Here is a 14755-nt window from a genome sequence, read left to right on the forward strand (position 1 = left end):
TCTCTGGTTCAATGCAAAATGGTGAATTTATCTCTAAGAGGAGTTACCCCCCTTTCCTGCTTTGCACAGTTTTGTTATAAGCCATTTCCTATCCCCACATCTCTTGCTTCTCATCTCCAAAGCCCCCATTTTTAAAAAATGTTGTCAAAAATAATGATTTTGACTGAACTGAAAGAATTTCTGCATAAAACACGCAGTGTCACCCCTAGCTGGCAGGAAGACCACTGATTCATTCTCCTTACATCCTGTACTTGCTCATACGACAGCTTTGCTCTGTCACCAAACGTTGCCCTAAGAAACGAGGGTGTTTCTAATAGACACACCTGTTCTCGGTGACAGGTAGCGTATCACTTGCCAGCAATCAACCGTTCACCTCAGAAAGCAGGTACTATTCTTTGATACATACAGTATGAAAGGAGCGAGTCTGATGGAAAGACAGAAAAAGGATAGAGTAGCTCTGCCAATCCCTCCCTTTAGTGCAACATGTGTTTTAACAGCCTGTGGCATGGCCAGCACTGCCCAGCTCCTGCACAACCGGACGACAGCTTCGCATGCCTTTGGTACCCCCACACCTGTGCGAGGGATGCAGCTGGGGGGACCTGGCAGCCTGGGACCCCTAGGCAAGTTACAGTTTTACCAGTGACTTTTTGCATCAGCTGAGGCAAGTCACTTAAAAGCTCTGTGCCCCGCTTCACCCATCTGTATGAGCTGGGGAAAAGCTTGTCTGCTTCTTTCTGCAGTGGAATTATTTTAATTCATTACTGTTTCTTTGCACTGGATGAATAGTGTCACTGGACTGAAAAATGTTATTGTTGTTATCCCTTTAAATTGAAAGTGGATTGAAGGAATAAAAGTAAATGTATGGTCTATTTTGGCAGATGTCTTCCAACAGATGGATGTCTATGGTCTTCTTTATAAGAGCTGTCTGCTGTCTGTGATTCAGACCGTCTAAGGAATGCCATGAGTGTGGAGTAAATGGACAGCAAGTCTGGGAAAGGACTTTATTGTGGTTTAGAAGCTTTCAATTCCCAACTACATGAACAAGTTCTTTTTTCCAAGTAACTCTTTGCCAGTATTTCAAAACTATCATTGAAAATCGCTTGATGCCTTCCGAAAACTGAGCGCTTTCTGCTGATAACAGTCCACTGGTTTAGCCTTCAAATGGTGGCATGCCTTCCACCAGCAAATCGCTAGAATTGGGGTTTATTGTCTTTGTGCATCAGTTCATGGTGGGACCCTGCGCATCGAGGCACCGAGGAAGCATTCACGTACCCATCCTGCAGTGTCAGTTCTTGGCGGCGGTGCCCGTGGTCTCCTAATGGAGTCTGCATGTTCTTTTGAACAGGAAACGCTTTGTAGCACAACTTGCCTGTGGGCACTTACTGCACCAATTAAAGATTCCTGAGCTTGAGAACAAAGAGGTGCCAGTGGAACTATGGTTTTAATCACTTGATTCATTTTCTTCCTTCCTCCACTGCTGATTTTGGATGTATGGGTTTTTCTTTCTCTCGCTTTGTTTTGTTATGCGTGTTTTTAGGCAGCAGGACACCCGCTCAGAAAGACTGCTAGAACGAGCAGTCTTGAAAAGCATCTGGATTTGTCTGAATTTTCAAATAGTCAATTGTTTCTAGAGGTGAAGAGGAACATCAGATGCCAGCCTGACATAACAATACAAATACTTAGTTCTTATTCAGTTATGCAGCTTTTTGTTCCTGAGAATCCATGTGAGTTAGTAACATGAATGAAGTAAATGCTTAGCCATACTAGTGGGAAGGATAACAAGACACTTTTTAATAATGGTAAACTCAGGTACGGGGAAGTTAAATACTTTGCTGAAAAGCCAAGCTCAGACACAACCCAGGAAGCCTTCCTCCTGATATACTGATCTTTGTACTTCCTACCAAGAGACTACAGGTTTTTGGGAGCAGAACCACCTTTTTGTTCTCTTTTCATATTGCCTCTAGAAAAGCAAGACTCTGGGATATGACTGGGGCACCTAGATCCTATCGTGACACAAACCCACAATAGCAATGATCCAAAAATAAAGCATGTAGTGTACCCACAGAGTGCTGTAAGGTCCCAAGAGAGAACAGAAAATGTGGAATAATGGGAGTCAGAGCTCCAAGAATGAGTCTGATGAACACATAGATTTGCTAGAGTGTTTGAGCAAAGTGTTTTGGAAAATGTACATGCTTCACTCTTAACTCTGCCTGAGCAGAAATGACCACACCTTCTATGAAAAGTAGTTCTAATTAAAAACAGAGCATGGCTTTTTTTGATGCAAATTGTTGCTCTAACTGAACCACAGCCCATTTGCAACATTCAAATTCACTCCTGTCTAAAATGCCAGGAAACAGGAACATTTCCTCCTCTGCCCTGTATTGCTATTTTACTCTGTGCATGGATACATGATGAAAATAACTATAAGCCAAATAAAAACATGCTCCTCAGGCCACCACCTTTTGTGCTTTCTGGGGATGAAATCAATACAGTGTTAAGAGAGAAAAGTGGCTTCTCTCCAGCCAGGTGGGCGGCTGGACCCCTGGCCCCTGCTAGTGTGGATCCAATGCTCTAACGCACAGAAGGCTCAAAACTGCCTTCACGGTGCAGCTGAGGTTCCCCCAGCACCGGGAAATCCCCAGCTGGCAGCAAGCTGACAGAGCTGGCTTCATGCCACCCCCTCCTCCATCCGCCGTGCAGGGGCTGGGGAGGGCGAGCAGGATGCTCACAATGTGCTCGTACCCGTGCCAAAGCTCTAAGGACCACGCTGGCTGTGACGGGAGCCCTGTGTCCTGCCTTCCCCCCTGCCTGTACTGACCCTCTCCTTTCATCCGCGCACGCATGCCGGTCTCCCCGAGGAGCATGCAGGACCAGTACGGATGCAGAGTGGGCTGCACGCTGTGGCAAGGGCGGCTAGAGACCAAAGGCGGCAGGAAGAGCTCAGCCCCCGACTGCCGCTTACTCAGGGCTGACACAGTAGCTTTGCTTCTCGGGTCCCCAGGAGACCCGGGGTTTCCTGGAGGTACACCCTGCTCAGGCTTGTGCCTAAAGCTACCGGCCTAAGGACAAAAAAGATGGTCAGAAAAGAACCTCCTGAACATGGAGGAAAGAAGGGATTTGCATTTGATTTCATGCCACCGTGGGGACAGACTGTGGATTTTATTGCTGTTGAACGGAAGAACACAAAAAGATAACGTAGGGCCCTAACACACTCCAAATGGTCTTGAATGGTTAGGGCAATGGTTACTGCGGCGGGGAGCAAAACTACACAAATTAACACGGTGCTGCTAGTGAAGGTGGTCAAAAGTGCTGGGTGATGTACAAGCACCACATTGCACACCCTGCAGATCCATTTTCTAAAGAAATATTTGCTGTGTCTGAAATTTTCTGTGAAATACATGAGCTCACTATAAAACATCTCTGCTGATCGGCAGCCTGATAAACCACTACACAAGCATGTGCCTTGCTTTTCTCCTCCCCATTAAAGATTACTGATGCACCAAAAATAATTTAGAGCTGCTGTATCAAGCAGACAGTTCTGAGTGTCAGATGTGGTTAGATAGTTACTATTTGAATAATGACAATCAGTTTTCTTTGTAAAGTAAAAAGCACACAACATGACAGCTGAACTGAAAAGAACTAAATCTAAGGCAGGCAAGTTGATAACATTTAAGACAACAGCTACATGTCCATTATTTGTATATGGAAAGAGCCTAACACCATACTTGACACTCAACCTCTACAAGGCACTTCTAGATCATGTCTCATCTGAGTGCTTTAGAGTCTGTGATGCATTTATCCTCCTATTGCTCTTGTCACACAATCCTCATATCTCTGTGTCGCAGATGGGGAACTGTGGCACACAGCGGCTGAGCGGCTTCCCCAGGGCTACACAGGAAACCTCTGGCTCTGCAGCATAAGCATGGGCAGTCCAGGGCACGACCAGTGCCCCAAGCCTTGGGTCCCCCTCTCTCTCGATTCTGCCCCACCAAGGGATTTTGGACAGTGCTGCAAATAACTAAATTTTTAACTGGGTTTGTGCTTTAAAGAGCTAATTTGATTGCTCTGAAAGAACCTGGAAGAGCTAAATTCTATTTGTCAACATATTTCTGTGGTTGTTTATGCAACTTTTACCATTGTGGGTGGTTTTGGTTATGACTAATATTAAGATGAGGTCTCAGCTGAAACATGCTGAGCGCTCTCTCATCCTATGGTTTTCACTTGCATTTGAAGCTAATCACTGCTTGTCAGCATTAGCCTGTACACCTGATGCATCCTGAAGGATGTCCTGACTGTGGCTTATCTTCACTCCCAAAGTATTTCCAACAGTAACGAATCTCTTGCAGCAGAGGTGTGTAACAAAGGTTTCTCTGCCAATTTTTCATTATAGTCCCTTCCTCTGGGGATTCATATTTACACTATTTGGTATCAAAAAGTTACTTTGTATGTATACCTGAAGGTATACATATCTGTGGCAATGTCTAACCTGCGTCAGTCTCCCTAATGGCTGCATTTCCAAATCGAACCGCTATGACTTGATAGCTAGAGCCTTTCTTCCAGTGTCCATGTGTTTTGTAATTCTGTCTGTTGAAAGGGAGGGGAAAGTTGAGAAGTTGCAAGGGGGCTGCATAGGCTGTGCTAGGCACCTCTTGCTCTGAGGTAGCACCGGCAAGAGGAGAATAGTGCCAAATGTCTCCTTCCCAGAAAGCGCATGGCAGGTCCCTACATCTGCAGTACGGTCAGAAATGAGCTACAGATATGCTAAAGTTATCGTTAAGGTAGCCAGTATGGACGGTCCCAGTTGTGCAGCTACTGCACAAAGAGGTCCTCGCACATGGCAAAACCCACCTGAGAAGATAGGTAAATACTTGCCATCACGTGCCTTAAGGTCCATGCTGTTTTGGCTACACTGCTGGTGCTATTCAACCTCAAGAGCTTACAGCTTTGTGAGCTATGGTCACACATTTTGACTGTGGAGGTGGAACCAGCTCTCATTTTTACAAGTCTGGAGGTAAAGACAGGTTAAGTGTGCTAAGTCCCCAGGATTATCTGCCCTGTGGAGCAGTGAAGGCTCTGAGCAAACCACGAAGAACAAACCATGGTCTCAGGAAGAAAGAAATACTTTTTTTTACAGCAGGGAAGATAAGAAAATAATGAATGGTCCAGCCAGCAGTGGCAGGCGGAAAATAGCAATTGTGTTAGCTATGAGATGTTCTTCTCTGGTCACTTCCAGGAGAGTTCAAATACTGGGACAGCATACCCACTCTGAGAGGCAACAGCTTCAGGAATAAGGAACCGACAGAGCGGGGCTTGTCCCAGGTCACTCAAGAAGTTCGTGGCAAAGCTCAGAATAGAAGCAAAATCCAGAACACCAAGGCTGTGCATTAACCACGAAGGCAGAGGACAAGAGTTGATGAGAGGAGGTCACAACTGTAAAAGGGGTGAAAACTGGACTGTCAGCAGAAATACGAAGAAAGAAGAACAAATAAGAGGGAGGAGGAAGATGGGGGAAGGGAAGAAGAGCAAAGGGAAGCAAGAGACACCGAAACAGTAATTGCCTAAGAGTCTGTGCATCAGTGTCAGTGCAGTGCACTCATGCCAAGCCTGGCTGGGGAACCATCATCTCAGTATCTATCCGTGAAAAATCACAGCAAGACCTAACAGCTCACTTTATCTCAGAAGGGCTTTCTGGATAAAAGCGATTTGAGGGTAAAGCCTCCATAATCCTTTGGGTTTGCTTTCTTTCAATACTATAAAGCACAAAAATAAACTTTCTAGTCAGGAAAAATATGGCTTTTGTTATGTTCTGAGTCACTTTTCCCCAGCAGCAGACAAAGTGGCTTTTCAATTCAAGTCCTGAACATTTCAGAATGAAATGTTTTGCAAAGTCCTAAAGTAAATCACAGTTCTCCAAATTACACTTCTAAGTAACGTAAACTCACTGAGGTCAGTAAAGGGATTGCATGTGACCGATCTTGCCCGGCCTGACTTGGGTGGCATAACTGATAAATTAATCTCTAGTTGAAATCAATTCAGCATGATCCAGTCAGCCAAGCAGAAGCCTGGCATTTCATTACTAACTTGCTGCTAGTCTGCCTAATAGCTCCTCTTAGCACAGAGGTCAAGTGCACCCCTTGTGAGCTATGCTATAGTTAGATGTTACCGGCTTGATTCAAAACCCAGTGAAGTTAGTTTTGCAGTCCATTTTGGGAGTTCATTTAGGTGGACTTTGGCTCAACTCTGAAGTTTGCTAGCTTTAACTTCAAGATTCTTTCTTTTTTATTTCTTTTACAAGATTTTTAGAAATGTGGAAGAACCTCTCAGCTTCTCATATCAAAAGTACCTTAAAACACAGTGTTCAATTTTACTATTAGAAAGATTATCTTGCTTTGTTATCGTGCCCCATTCCCTGAATGGGAAATGGATTTTACTTAGCTATTTTCTTGCAGATCCAGCAAATCTGCTAAATCACTGTTAAAACCTGATTCAACACTCCTCTTCAGACAAGGGGACCAGTAAAAACTCTCCAGATTTTACTGTGATGGCATCAAAGCTGTATCAACCACATTTCAAACACAGACTAACAGAGAAAACCATCCAAAACCTACTCTGCCCACAAAAGCAGCACTAAAGACTGTACATGATACAGCCCCAGAACACTCAGTACCTAAGTTGAAGGAAGTAAAACTTTCATGAGCACAATTTCACAACTCTAGGTGAGTAACTGCAGCAAAAATCCCAAACTACTGGGTGCTTACAAAGCACATAACGGTGCACATTCACAAGATCAAACCATCCATAAAATTACCTAGACTGAGAGGACAGCAGCAGTGAATATATGTGAAAATCAGGCCTGTACTTCATGCGTAACGACCCCTATATTTGCAGCAATATGTCCAGCAACCTCACTCTGCTCCCACTAAAATCAATGTCAGTTTTGCTACTGGCCTTTATGATTGCAGTGTCCAGCTGCACTATTAACTTTGCATTGATTTCCTCTTGCAAGGAACATACTTTAATAAAAGAACCAATCAACCAGATTGCCAATAGTTGCCTACCTAAGAATAAGCAGGATATGTTCAAAGAAAGCTTTACTCTAAGTTATATTCATTCCTAAAGGCTAAATCTGCTGGGATCACAACAAAGGAACAGCATTGTTTTACTTATCAATGTCCTACTGTTCATCTAGAACATCTGCAATAGTTTTGCCTGCAGCACTACCCCATTCATTAGAGGCCTTGATAGACTGTTCAATGGGCTTTTTTTTGGTACAAAATGTACAAAAGCATTTTACAAAGTGGACTTTGCCCTGATATGAATAATAAAAAAATAATTTAAAAGTGCATTTTGTTTCAGATTCTCCATTTTCCAAACGAACCTTTGGCAAATGGAAACAAAATGGTAACAGCTTGAAACCTGATAGCTCACTCCATGTCACCAAGCAAGACAGTGTGTTTCTGCAGAACACTGTTTTTTGCTCAGTTGCCAAAGTGCAAAAAATGCAGTTGATGAAATACCAAAATGCAGCATGAGCAAAGAACAAATATCAACACCCATATCAAAAGGAGGCCATATTGGTTTTGTGCCAAGGAACAGGTGGGATTTAAAAGTCCTAAACTTCCTCCCTCCCCCCAACAAACCAACCCACACAAGAGAAGAGTAGTGCTTACCGTCATCCAGATATGCTTGGTCCAGATTCTGTTCCTGTTTAATAGTGACTCCAGCTGGTAACACTTCTTTCTGGTCGCTAACCGGTGGTCCATTTTTTGCTGCTCGCTGGCCTGATGCTGTCTGCTGCTGAATCACGGTAGGATATGAACTGGGACTTAACCTTTGTGCTTGACTGACCTGGGGCTGGCTGGATCTTGCAACATTGGACGTGAAATTTTCACAGCACATGATGTGCTGAAATTCTTGGTGACTTCCACACCTCAGCTGCTGGTTGGTTGGAGAATAGTGAATCACTGGAGAAGACTGCTGGTTGCCTGGAGAGTGGTGGAGCACTGCTGAAGTTTGGCCTGGAGAACCAGCGTGCACCAGCACTGACCTATGGGCATCTGAAATAGCAACTGGTGTAGCCATCAAATTGGATTGCTGGTAGCCCAGTTGGCTTGGGCTAAGGCTCTTGCTTCTTTGGTATATTACAGCGGCTGGATTCTGCTGATGGTATCGAGAATCAGGAGAAGAAAGGCCTGAGCGCAACTGCTGGCAAGGAGCCATAGTGGCCACAAGACAGGAAGGGGATTCGGTGACCATTGTATGCTGTGAATAGTAAGGCTGTGTTACTGTTCCCAGACCACTGTGTACTGTATTGCAGATTAAGGCTGGATCATAGTCATCAATGGGCTCTGTTTTGATTGATGGTACTAGAATAAAGCATGCAAAGGACATTATTCGTAACAAGCTGATGAGAAACAGAGAGGTTTTCCTTGAAGTAACAAGAGATCTAAGCCATTTACAAGATTTGCATGTGCAAGCTCGTATCTCATAGGCATTGAGTTTAATAAATCACGTATATGCAATCATGCCAGAGTCTCTCTTGAAAGCACTCTGTACTAAGAGTTTCTCGAAAATATTTAACTATTTAACCACAAATTTCTAAAAATTGAAAAATTCAATACTTTAGCTCATATTTTAATTCATTTAAGGGCCATTCTGGAACATAAGCAAAATAAGAAGCTATAGGTAGGTGTTTCTTGTTAGTACTTCCATCTCAAAGGAAGACTGAATAAATAGGAATTCTATGACATCTACAACTCCTCATTTTTCTGTCAAACATTTAACCAGTGACCAAAGGCAGAGCTGAACTATTTTTAGAGCTTTCTTTTTCGTTCCTTTGCTGCATGTAACTTCCTCAGTACTGAGAGCTAAAGACCTTTCTGACACCATCATTTAAAAGACCGCTACTTAGTAAGAGTAGTGTGAATACTGGCATGGATAAATGATGGTCCTCTACAGACAAATTCTCATGATTTTTTTGTCAAATCTTCCCCAAAACTCAGTACAGAAATATCATACAATGGAAACCATATAATGGTCATGCAACAGGGTTATTATTTGGACGTTTAAGGATTCCTTCTCTGAAATGGTCTATTTTGGGGATCATATTGAGATAGTATTGTACTTCTCAATACTATTCCATAGCAGAACAATTTAGCAACTACACAAATCCTTCTCACTGATGATGCGCTACATAGTTCATAAATTCAGGGAGAGGAACAGGGATTTTCAGGCTCGAGGAGACCAAAATAAGAATCAGAATGAATGTTTGCCTGTCCTTAGAAACTAGTCAAATTAAGACACCATTTTGAAGCTTGCATAAAATCTGGTACTGTTATTTTATGCTTTCTGGTTTCCACAAACACAATACTCTGATTTTCTCACAATATTTTTCTCCCAGCCAAAGCTGAGAAATTCTGGGAATCTCATTAGTAATCCTATTGCATTTATTGTGACATGGCTCACCAGTTCCCAAGAGGAAAAACATCAGAAAAGCATTCATATTTTTCTCAACCAGCCTCATTCAGAAGAATATACATTGCTCGTCTTCCTCCATACCAAGCCCTTGTTACTTTCCCAGATCTGATGTTATCATACTGTCGTACACGTCAGCTGGGGAAGGCAATGCTCATGGTTTTCACAGGGTCACATCATGTCACAGACTGAGTCTGCTCCCACCGATGCTGTTGACAAACTTCCATCAAGTGAATTGGGCAGCATGAGCCCGTTGCCAAGATAACTATCCCCTTAAATTTATGGAAATTCCTGATCATACATCACATGCATCCTATAAACCAAACAGTTGTCAGGTGCCTAGCTGCATTCAGCTGAATTCAATTAGTAAAATTTAGATCCTCAAATAATGGCAAGAAAACAACATAGCAGAAAATAAAATCTTGCTCATGAGAACTAGGCCACAACTTGCTCTATCCTTGAGAATTACCTGGGTGATAGGTAAAATGCTGAGGTTGGCTTCTTTTTCTTTTCCCATTGATGACGTAGAAATTCACCTTCACAGCTGTGCGAATGTGCTTGTTACGGTACTCTGGTATTTCTACAAAAAGCATGCTCTGAAACAACAAAAGGTGACAATATAGAATTAGTAACTGAGGCTGACCAGAGATTTTTGTGTGCATCTCCCGTTACACGTCCAGGCATAAAGGAAGATAAATCTTCCTACTCATCCCTATAAAGATGGGCATGAGAAAAAGAAAGGAAAAAAAACAGCAGATGGTGAAAGACTAGAAGATTTTTGGTACTAGGAAGCTGATTTCTATGTACTGTATCCTCTCTTGTACTTGATGTTGTCCTGAACTTGGAGAGAGAAGTCTTGGCTATGAAGAAAACACACAGAATGGTCATAAATGTGGCAGCACTGTTAATCGCACTGTGCTTGATAAAGAAGTATTTATTACAGAATTCCCTCTTTTTGTCAGAATAAACTTTATTATTCTATAGGCTTTTTACTTATACACAGCCGGATCCTGCTTCCATGGAAATTAGCAGCAAGCGTCCCATTCTCTTCTGCAAGGGCAGGCATGGCCCATGGCAATGTAAGTGCTAGCTCCTAAATGCACTGAACAGCTACAGTAAGGTCCCATTAAGCAAAGTGAACAAAGAGGCTCATTCCCTTGAAAGATCAATGTTCGTTTTAAATATTATAGTACAAATGCTGTCCTGAAAAGTACAGAGCATGCAAGACTTCCATACAGGCGAAAGGAAGCCAGGACAGCCAGCATCCTGCAGAGGAATGGGCTGATACAATAGACTCTTCTGCAAGAACACAAAATCTAGCACTTACTCAATTTGCTGTGGGTTACTGTTAAATGAATAGTTTCTTTTTGCAACACATTTACTGCTGAAGCATTTGACATTTGTTCATCACAGCAGTAAGATAGCTGCTCTTTCTGCTTTTGAGACGCTCTTTGAAAACTACTCCTTGAATACAACTTGCTGTCTGAGAAACCCAAGGAGAGGACAATCCAATCTTTTGCGTACTTACAGGCTGGCTCTTATCTTTGTCCACTGTTGCCTCCATTTCCCAGATCTGCTGCCCATCTAGAAAAATATCACAATATTAACCTCACTGTATTTTTTTAAATCATAACGTTTGACTTGAAAAAAGGAGATGAATTAAGGGCATCAAGTTAGCAAAGCTCTCAAAATCAGCTTAATTTCAAGCACCTTCCAGTCCTAACCAAAAGCAACAGCATTTAATTTAAACATATCATTGAACACTTCTCTTGCCAGGAAAAGGCTTACATATGTATTAATATTAAGTGTTTATTTAGAAATTAGCCAAACTGAAGAATGAAATACTTGGCGCAGGTGCAACATCTGCTTTTTACCAGACTTGATTTCAGCCAGCTTGAGTGATGAAGGGCATCAAAAAGGTCAGATAACTTGTTAATGGTCACATTCGGTCAGCAGCTCAGCAAACTTCCCGCTATTTTAAGCTAAGACCACATGGCTCCCCACCAGTGTGGTAAGTGGTGGAATGGGTGAGGAGGTGGAGGCAGGACTAGCTAAAAACCCAGATCTCATATGGGTTGCACAGAGCTGGAAGCAAGCAAACTGAGCCACTTCAGGGCTGATTTTTAGAGGTGCTCTACAGTGAAACGGGCAGATGCTCTGAATTCTCACAGGAGCATAGGTTTTTCTAGAAGTAGATCAACAGGAACAGATTCTCACTGTAATTGGGAAACGAGCTATATAGGGTACTGGATTTCCGTTATGCATGCCCTCTTATTATTTCTACTCTTTTCTTATGTGTGCAATATGAAACCTCAGCACATGATATCTAGCGATACATCTGCTCTGAGCAAGAAACAAGCCCAACATCTCCAACAGAGGATCTGCACCTCAGCACTGCCACCACTGCGGGCTGTGACAGAGTGCCACCGGCAGCCCTAAAGTCGCTATAAAGCACTAAAATATTCACTGTACTCAGTGTAAAAGCAATTCATTGCATGTGTAACAGCCTCTACCGCTGCACCACTGGAAGTCTTTCTGCTCGTAATTACATCCACGAAGCTCTTCTCCATTCTGAGATACACAAAATTGTACTTAGAGAGGAAAATAAAATTTGATCCCCTTGTACGGAATACCATCAAAGTAACCCCCGTGCTATAACAGTATATCAGTAGTGACAGGACATTTGTACACAGATTGGGTGCTTCATCTGACTACAAATATTTCTTAAATCTACTGTCGCCCACACTTCCCAGAAACATCTTTTAGCAGTGCCTTCCTCATTACTTTTTTTTTTAAGATTTTAATCTCTACCCTTTGATTTTTATATTCTGCTGAGCCTTTTAGCCAAGCAATTTGCAGAAGAAAAATACTGACGGGGGAAAAAAAATTGCCTCATATCTTTCTGAAAGCTTGATTTAAAAATGAATCCAAACATATCCAAATGAACGAACGCGACTTAAAATACTGCAGCCGCAAGGCTGGTGTTTGCTTTAGAGGGGGGGAGGCAGCTCCCGGGCGTGTGTCTGCGGGGGTTCCCCGGACTGCATGCCCAGGTCTGGCAGGACAGGGGTGGAAGTCTCCTAAAAGCAGTCCTTCTCACAGGACTTTTTATTTTTCCCAATTCTTGGAAATTCTGCAAGAGCTGCTTTTGTCCTCTGTTATTTAAGTACTTCTGCTTCTGGCGAAAAGGGAAATGAAAGAGTATTTTTAAATGCATTTTGCATTTTTTCTGTTGTTTTCCTCTTTGTTCTCGGCACAGACAATGAGCTGACAGATGTGCTCGGCTCTCCGGGCAGCCTTCCCCCGAGAGGGACTCAAGCTGCTGCTCCACGGCCGGGCCCACAGCCCCAGGGTAGGCCCTGCCCCAGCTCCACGTCCCTTCCGCCCGGGGGTCCCTCCCAGCATGCCCACTGCACCAGCACCCAACACCCGAGGCACCTCTGCTGTGTTTGGGCCCCTAACATGCACGAGAGAGAGAAGCGTTTTCGCCGAGTCGGTGGCCAGCAGCATGCCCCTTCCTCTCTCAGGATGGGCCTGGTCCCCAGGGCGCCTGGGCAGGGTGCCTGGCCTGTGGTGGGGCAGCCGCGGGCACACGGCGCTGGCTGGGCCTCCTCACCCCCAGTCCTTCCCGCTGGGGAAGAGGAAGCCACCAAGGAATAGCTGGAAGTTTGGCTGCGTCCATCAGTTACCTGTGAGGAGGAGCCTCACAGGGAGAGAGAGGGGAGAGAGCGCCCAGGCCTCCCACGCCTCGTGCCGCTACTGCCCGGCATTCTGCTGCAAGGAGAAAATGCTAAATAATTCTGAGTTTTTGCCTTTTTTTTTTTTTTTTAAGTGTTTCAAGTTCCCCCGCAGTGAGTCAGTTGTCTTTTCTACGCTAACACGTAGATTAGTGACGGGCTGCCAGAGCGGAGACGGCCTAAGCAAGCTGTGTAATTAGAGCCAGCAAGGCTCCTGCCCGATTTGCTGTTCAGCCCTCACATCCCAAAGGACCGCTGTGCAAAGGCATGGAAAATACCGCATTATTTAACAATAAGCATTCGCTTTGGCCACTGCTCTGGACTGTCGCGGGTTAAATCTATACCCCTATTAACGGAGATAACTCTTCACTGTTGCTGCAACGGTAAATATTTTGTGAAAGGGGGAAGCTGGCAAATACTGGGGATTTAATCCAGCAAACACAAAATGCGTTTGTTGTCTGATGACAAGGCAGTAAATACTTAATGGGGGGATTCCTCTTCCAGGTGATCTTTGTGAAAAGAACCCATCATAGTATGTGTTAAGGAACTTCCACACACCCCCCAAAAAAAACCCAGAAGATAAATTTTTATAGTTCTCTGAGGAAAAGAGGAGGGAAAGGAAACAACAAAATATGTCATAAAATAAGAGCTCCGATAGAGATACACGTTGGGAACTGTCTAAGCAATGCAATATGAAGATGTCCTGACAACAAGGACAGCCAAGTGGGAATATTAGACCTTGGTTTTCCTCCAGGCAGAATGTTTTCATCTTTGTTTCTGTACTGCTAAATTCAAACAGTGTGTGCAGATACTACAGCACTAACTTCACAAAGAAGGTAAAAATCAAAAGGATTTGTTGGTCCAAAATGCATAAAATAAAGGAGAAACGGGGCCTCCAAGTCAACTGCCGTATTCAAGAGGCCTGCGAAGCATATGCAACCACAATCACAGCAGATTTGATTTAGTAACCGAGCCACTGAAATTGCACTAAAAGCTAATGAAGCCAACCATAAAAATCAAATGATGTTTAGGCTGAGTCCAAAGTCTGTGGGGATTAAGAGTAAGAACTAGAGTAAGCCCAACCAAACAAGAAATAAATGTATTTGGGGTTATCATTCTAACGATGATAGATGCTTCTGTTTGGATATATTCATGCAGCTAAACAGGTTTCTAACAAATCTGTCAGCAGCAGCAATCCCTGTTCTTTAAGCACTGAAGCCCTGTTGAATAAAACCACTTTGCAGCTCACTCCCTGACCTTTATGCTTAAATGTCATGATGTGGCTCCATCTGTCTCACTGCTTCACTTTTATAGTTGTGAATGTACAAACTTTAGCTTGAGACAATCAATATTTGCTTTTCCTTTAACCCCCCTGGATACGCACATTACAGTGAGCTTTTGGCAGAAGGATAAGGGAAGCTGTGAATAAAATGAAAAATACAACTGCATTCAGAAATCTCTCTCTACTTTAACTTATCCTTTTTACTGGTAATGAAAAGAAATCTTTTGATTATGCTCACTCAGAGAGTTAATGGAGAGCAGCA

At 43.4% G+C, this 14755-nt stretch overlaps 1 protein-coding gene across 1 annotated transcript in view; it reads right to left on the reverse strand.

The window, feature by feature from the left end:
- Nucleotides 1–2818: 2818 nt before the first annotated feature.
- NFATC2 (nuclear factor of activated T-cells, cytoplasmic, calcineurin-dependent 2) overlaps nt 2819–14755 on the reverse strand; it is a gene marked incomplete at its 3' end in the record, with an annotated part of 55724 nt that continues 43787 nt past the window's right edge. The window contains exons 7-11 of the mRNA XM_010296372.1: nt 11003–11058; nt 9944–10070; nt 7671–8366; nt 6910–7058; nt 2819–3059 (exon numbers count right to left, since the gene is read on the reverse strand). Coding sequence (XP_010294674.1) covers nt 2819–3059; nt 6910–7058; nt 7671–8366; nt 9944–10070; nt 11003–11058 — 1269 coding nt within the window. The remainder of the gene's footprint in view (nt 3060–6909; nt 7059–7670; nt 8367–9943; nt 10071–11002; nt 11059–14755) is intronic.

The sequence above is a fragment of the Phaethon lepturus genome, unplaced genomic scaffold (genome assembly GCF_000687285.1).
Source record: "Phaethon lepturus isolate BGI_N335 unplaced genomic scaffold, ASM68728v1 scaffold24501, whole genome shotgun sequence".
In the NCBI taxonomy this organism is placed as follows: domain Eukaryota; kingdom Metazoa; phylum Chordata; class Aves; order Phaethontiformes; family Phaethontidae; genus Phaethon; species Phaethon lepturus.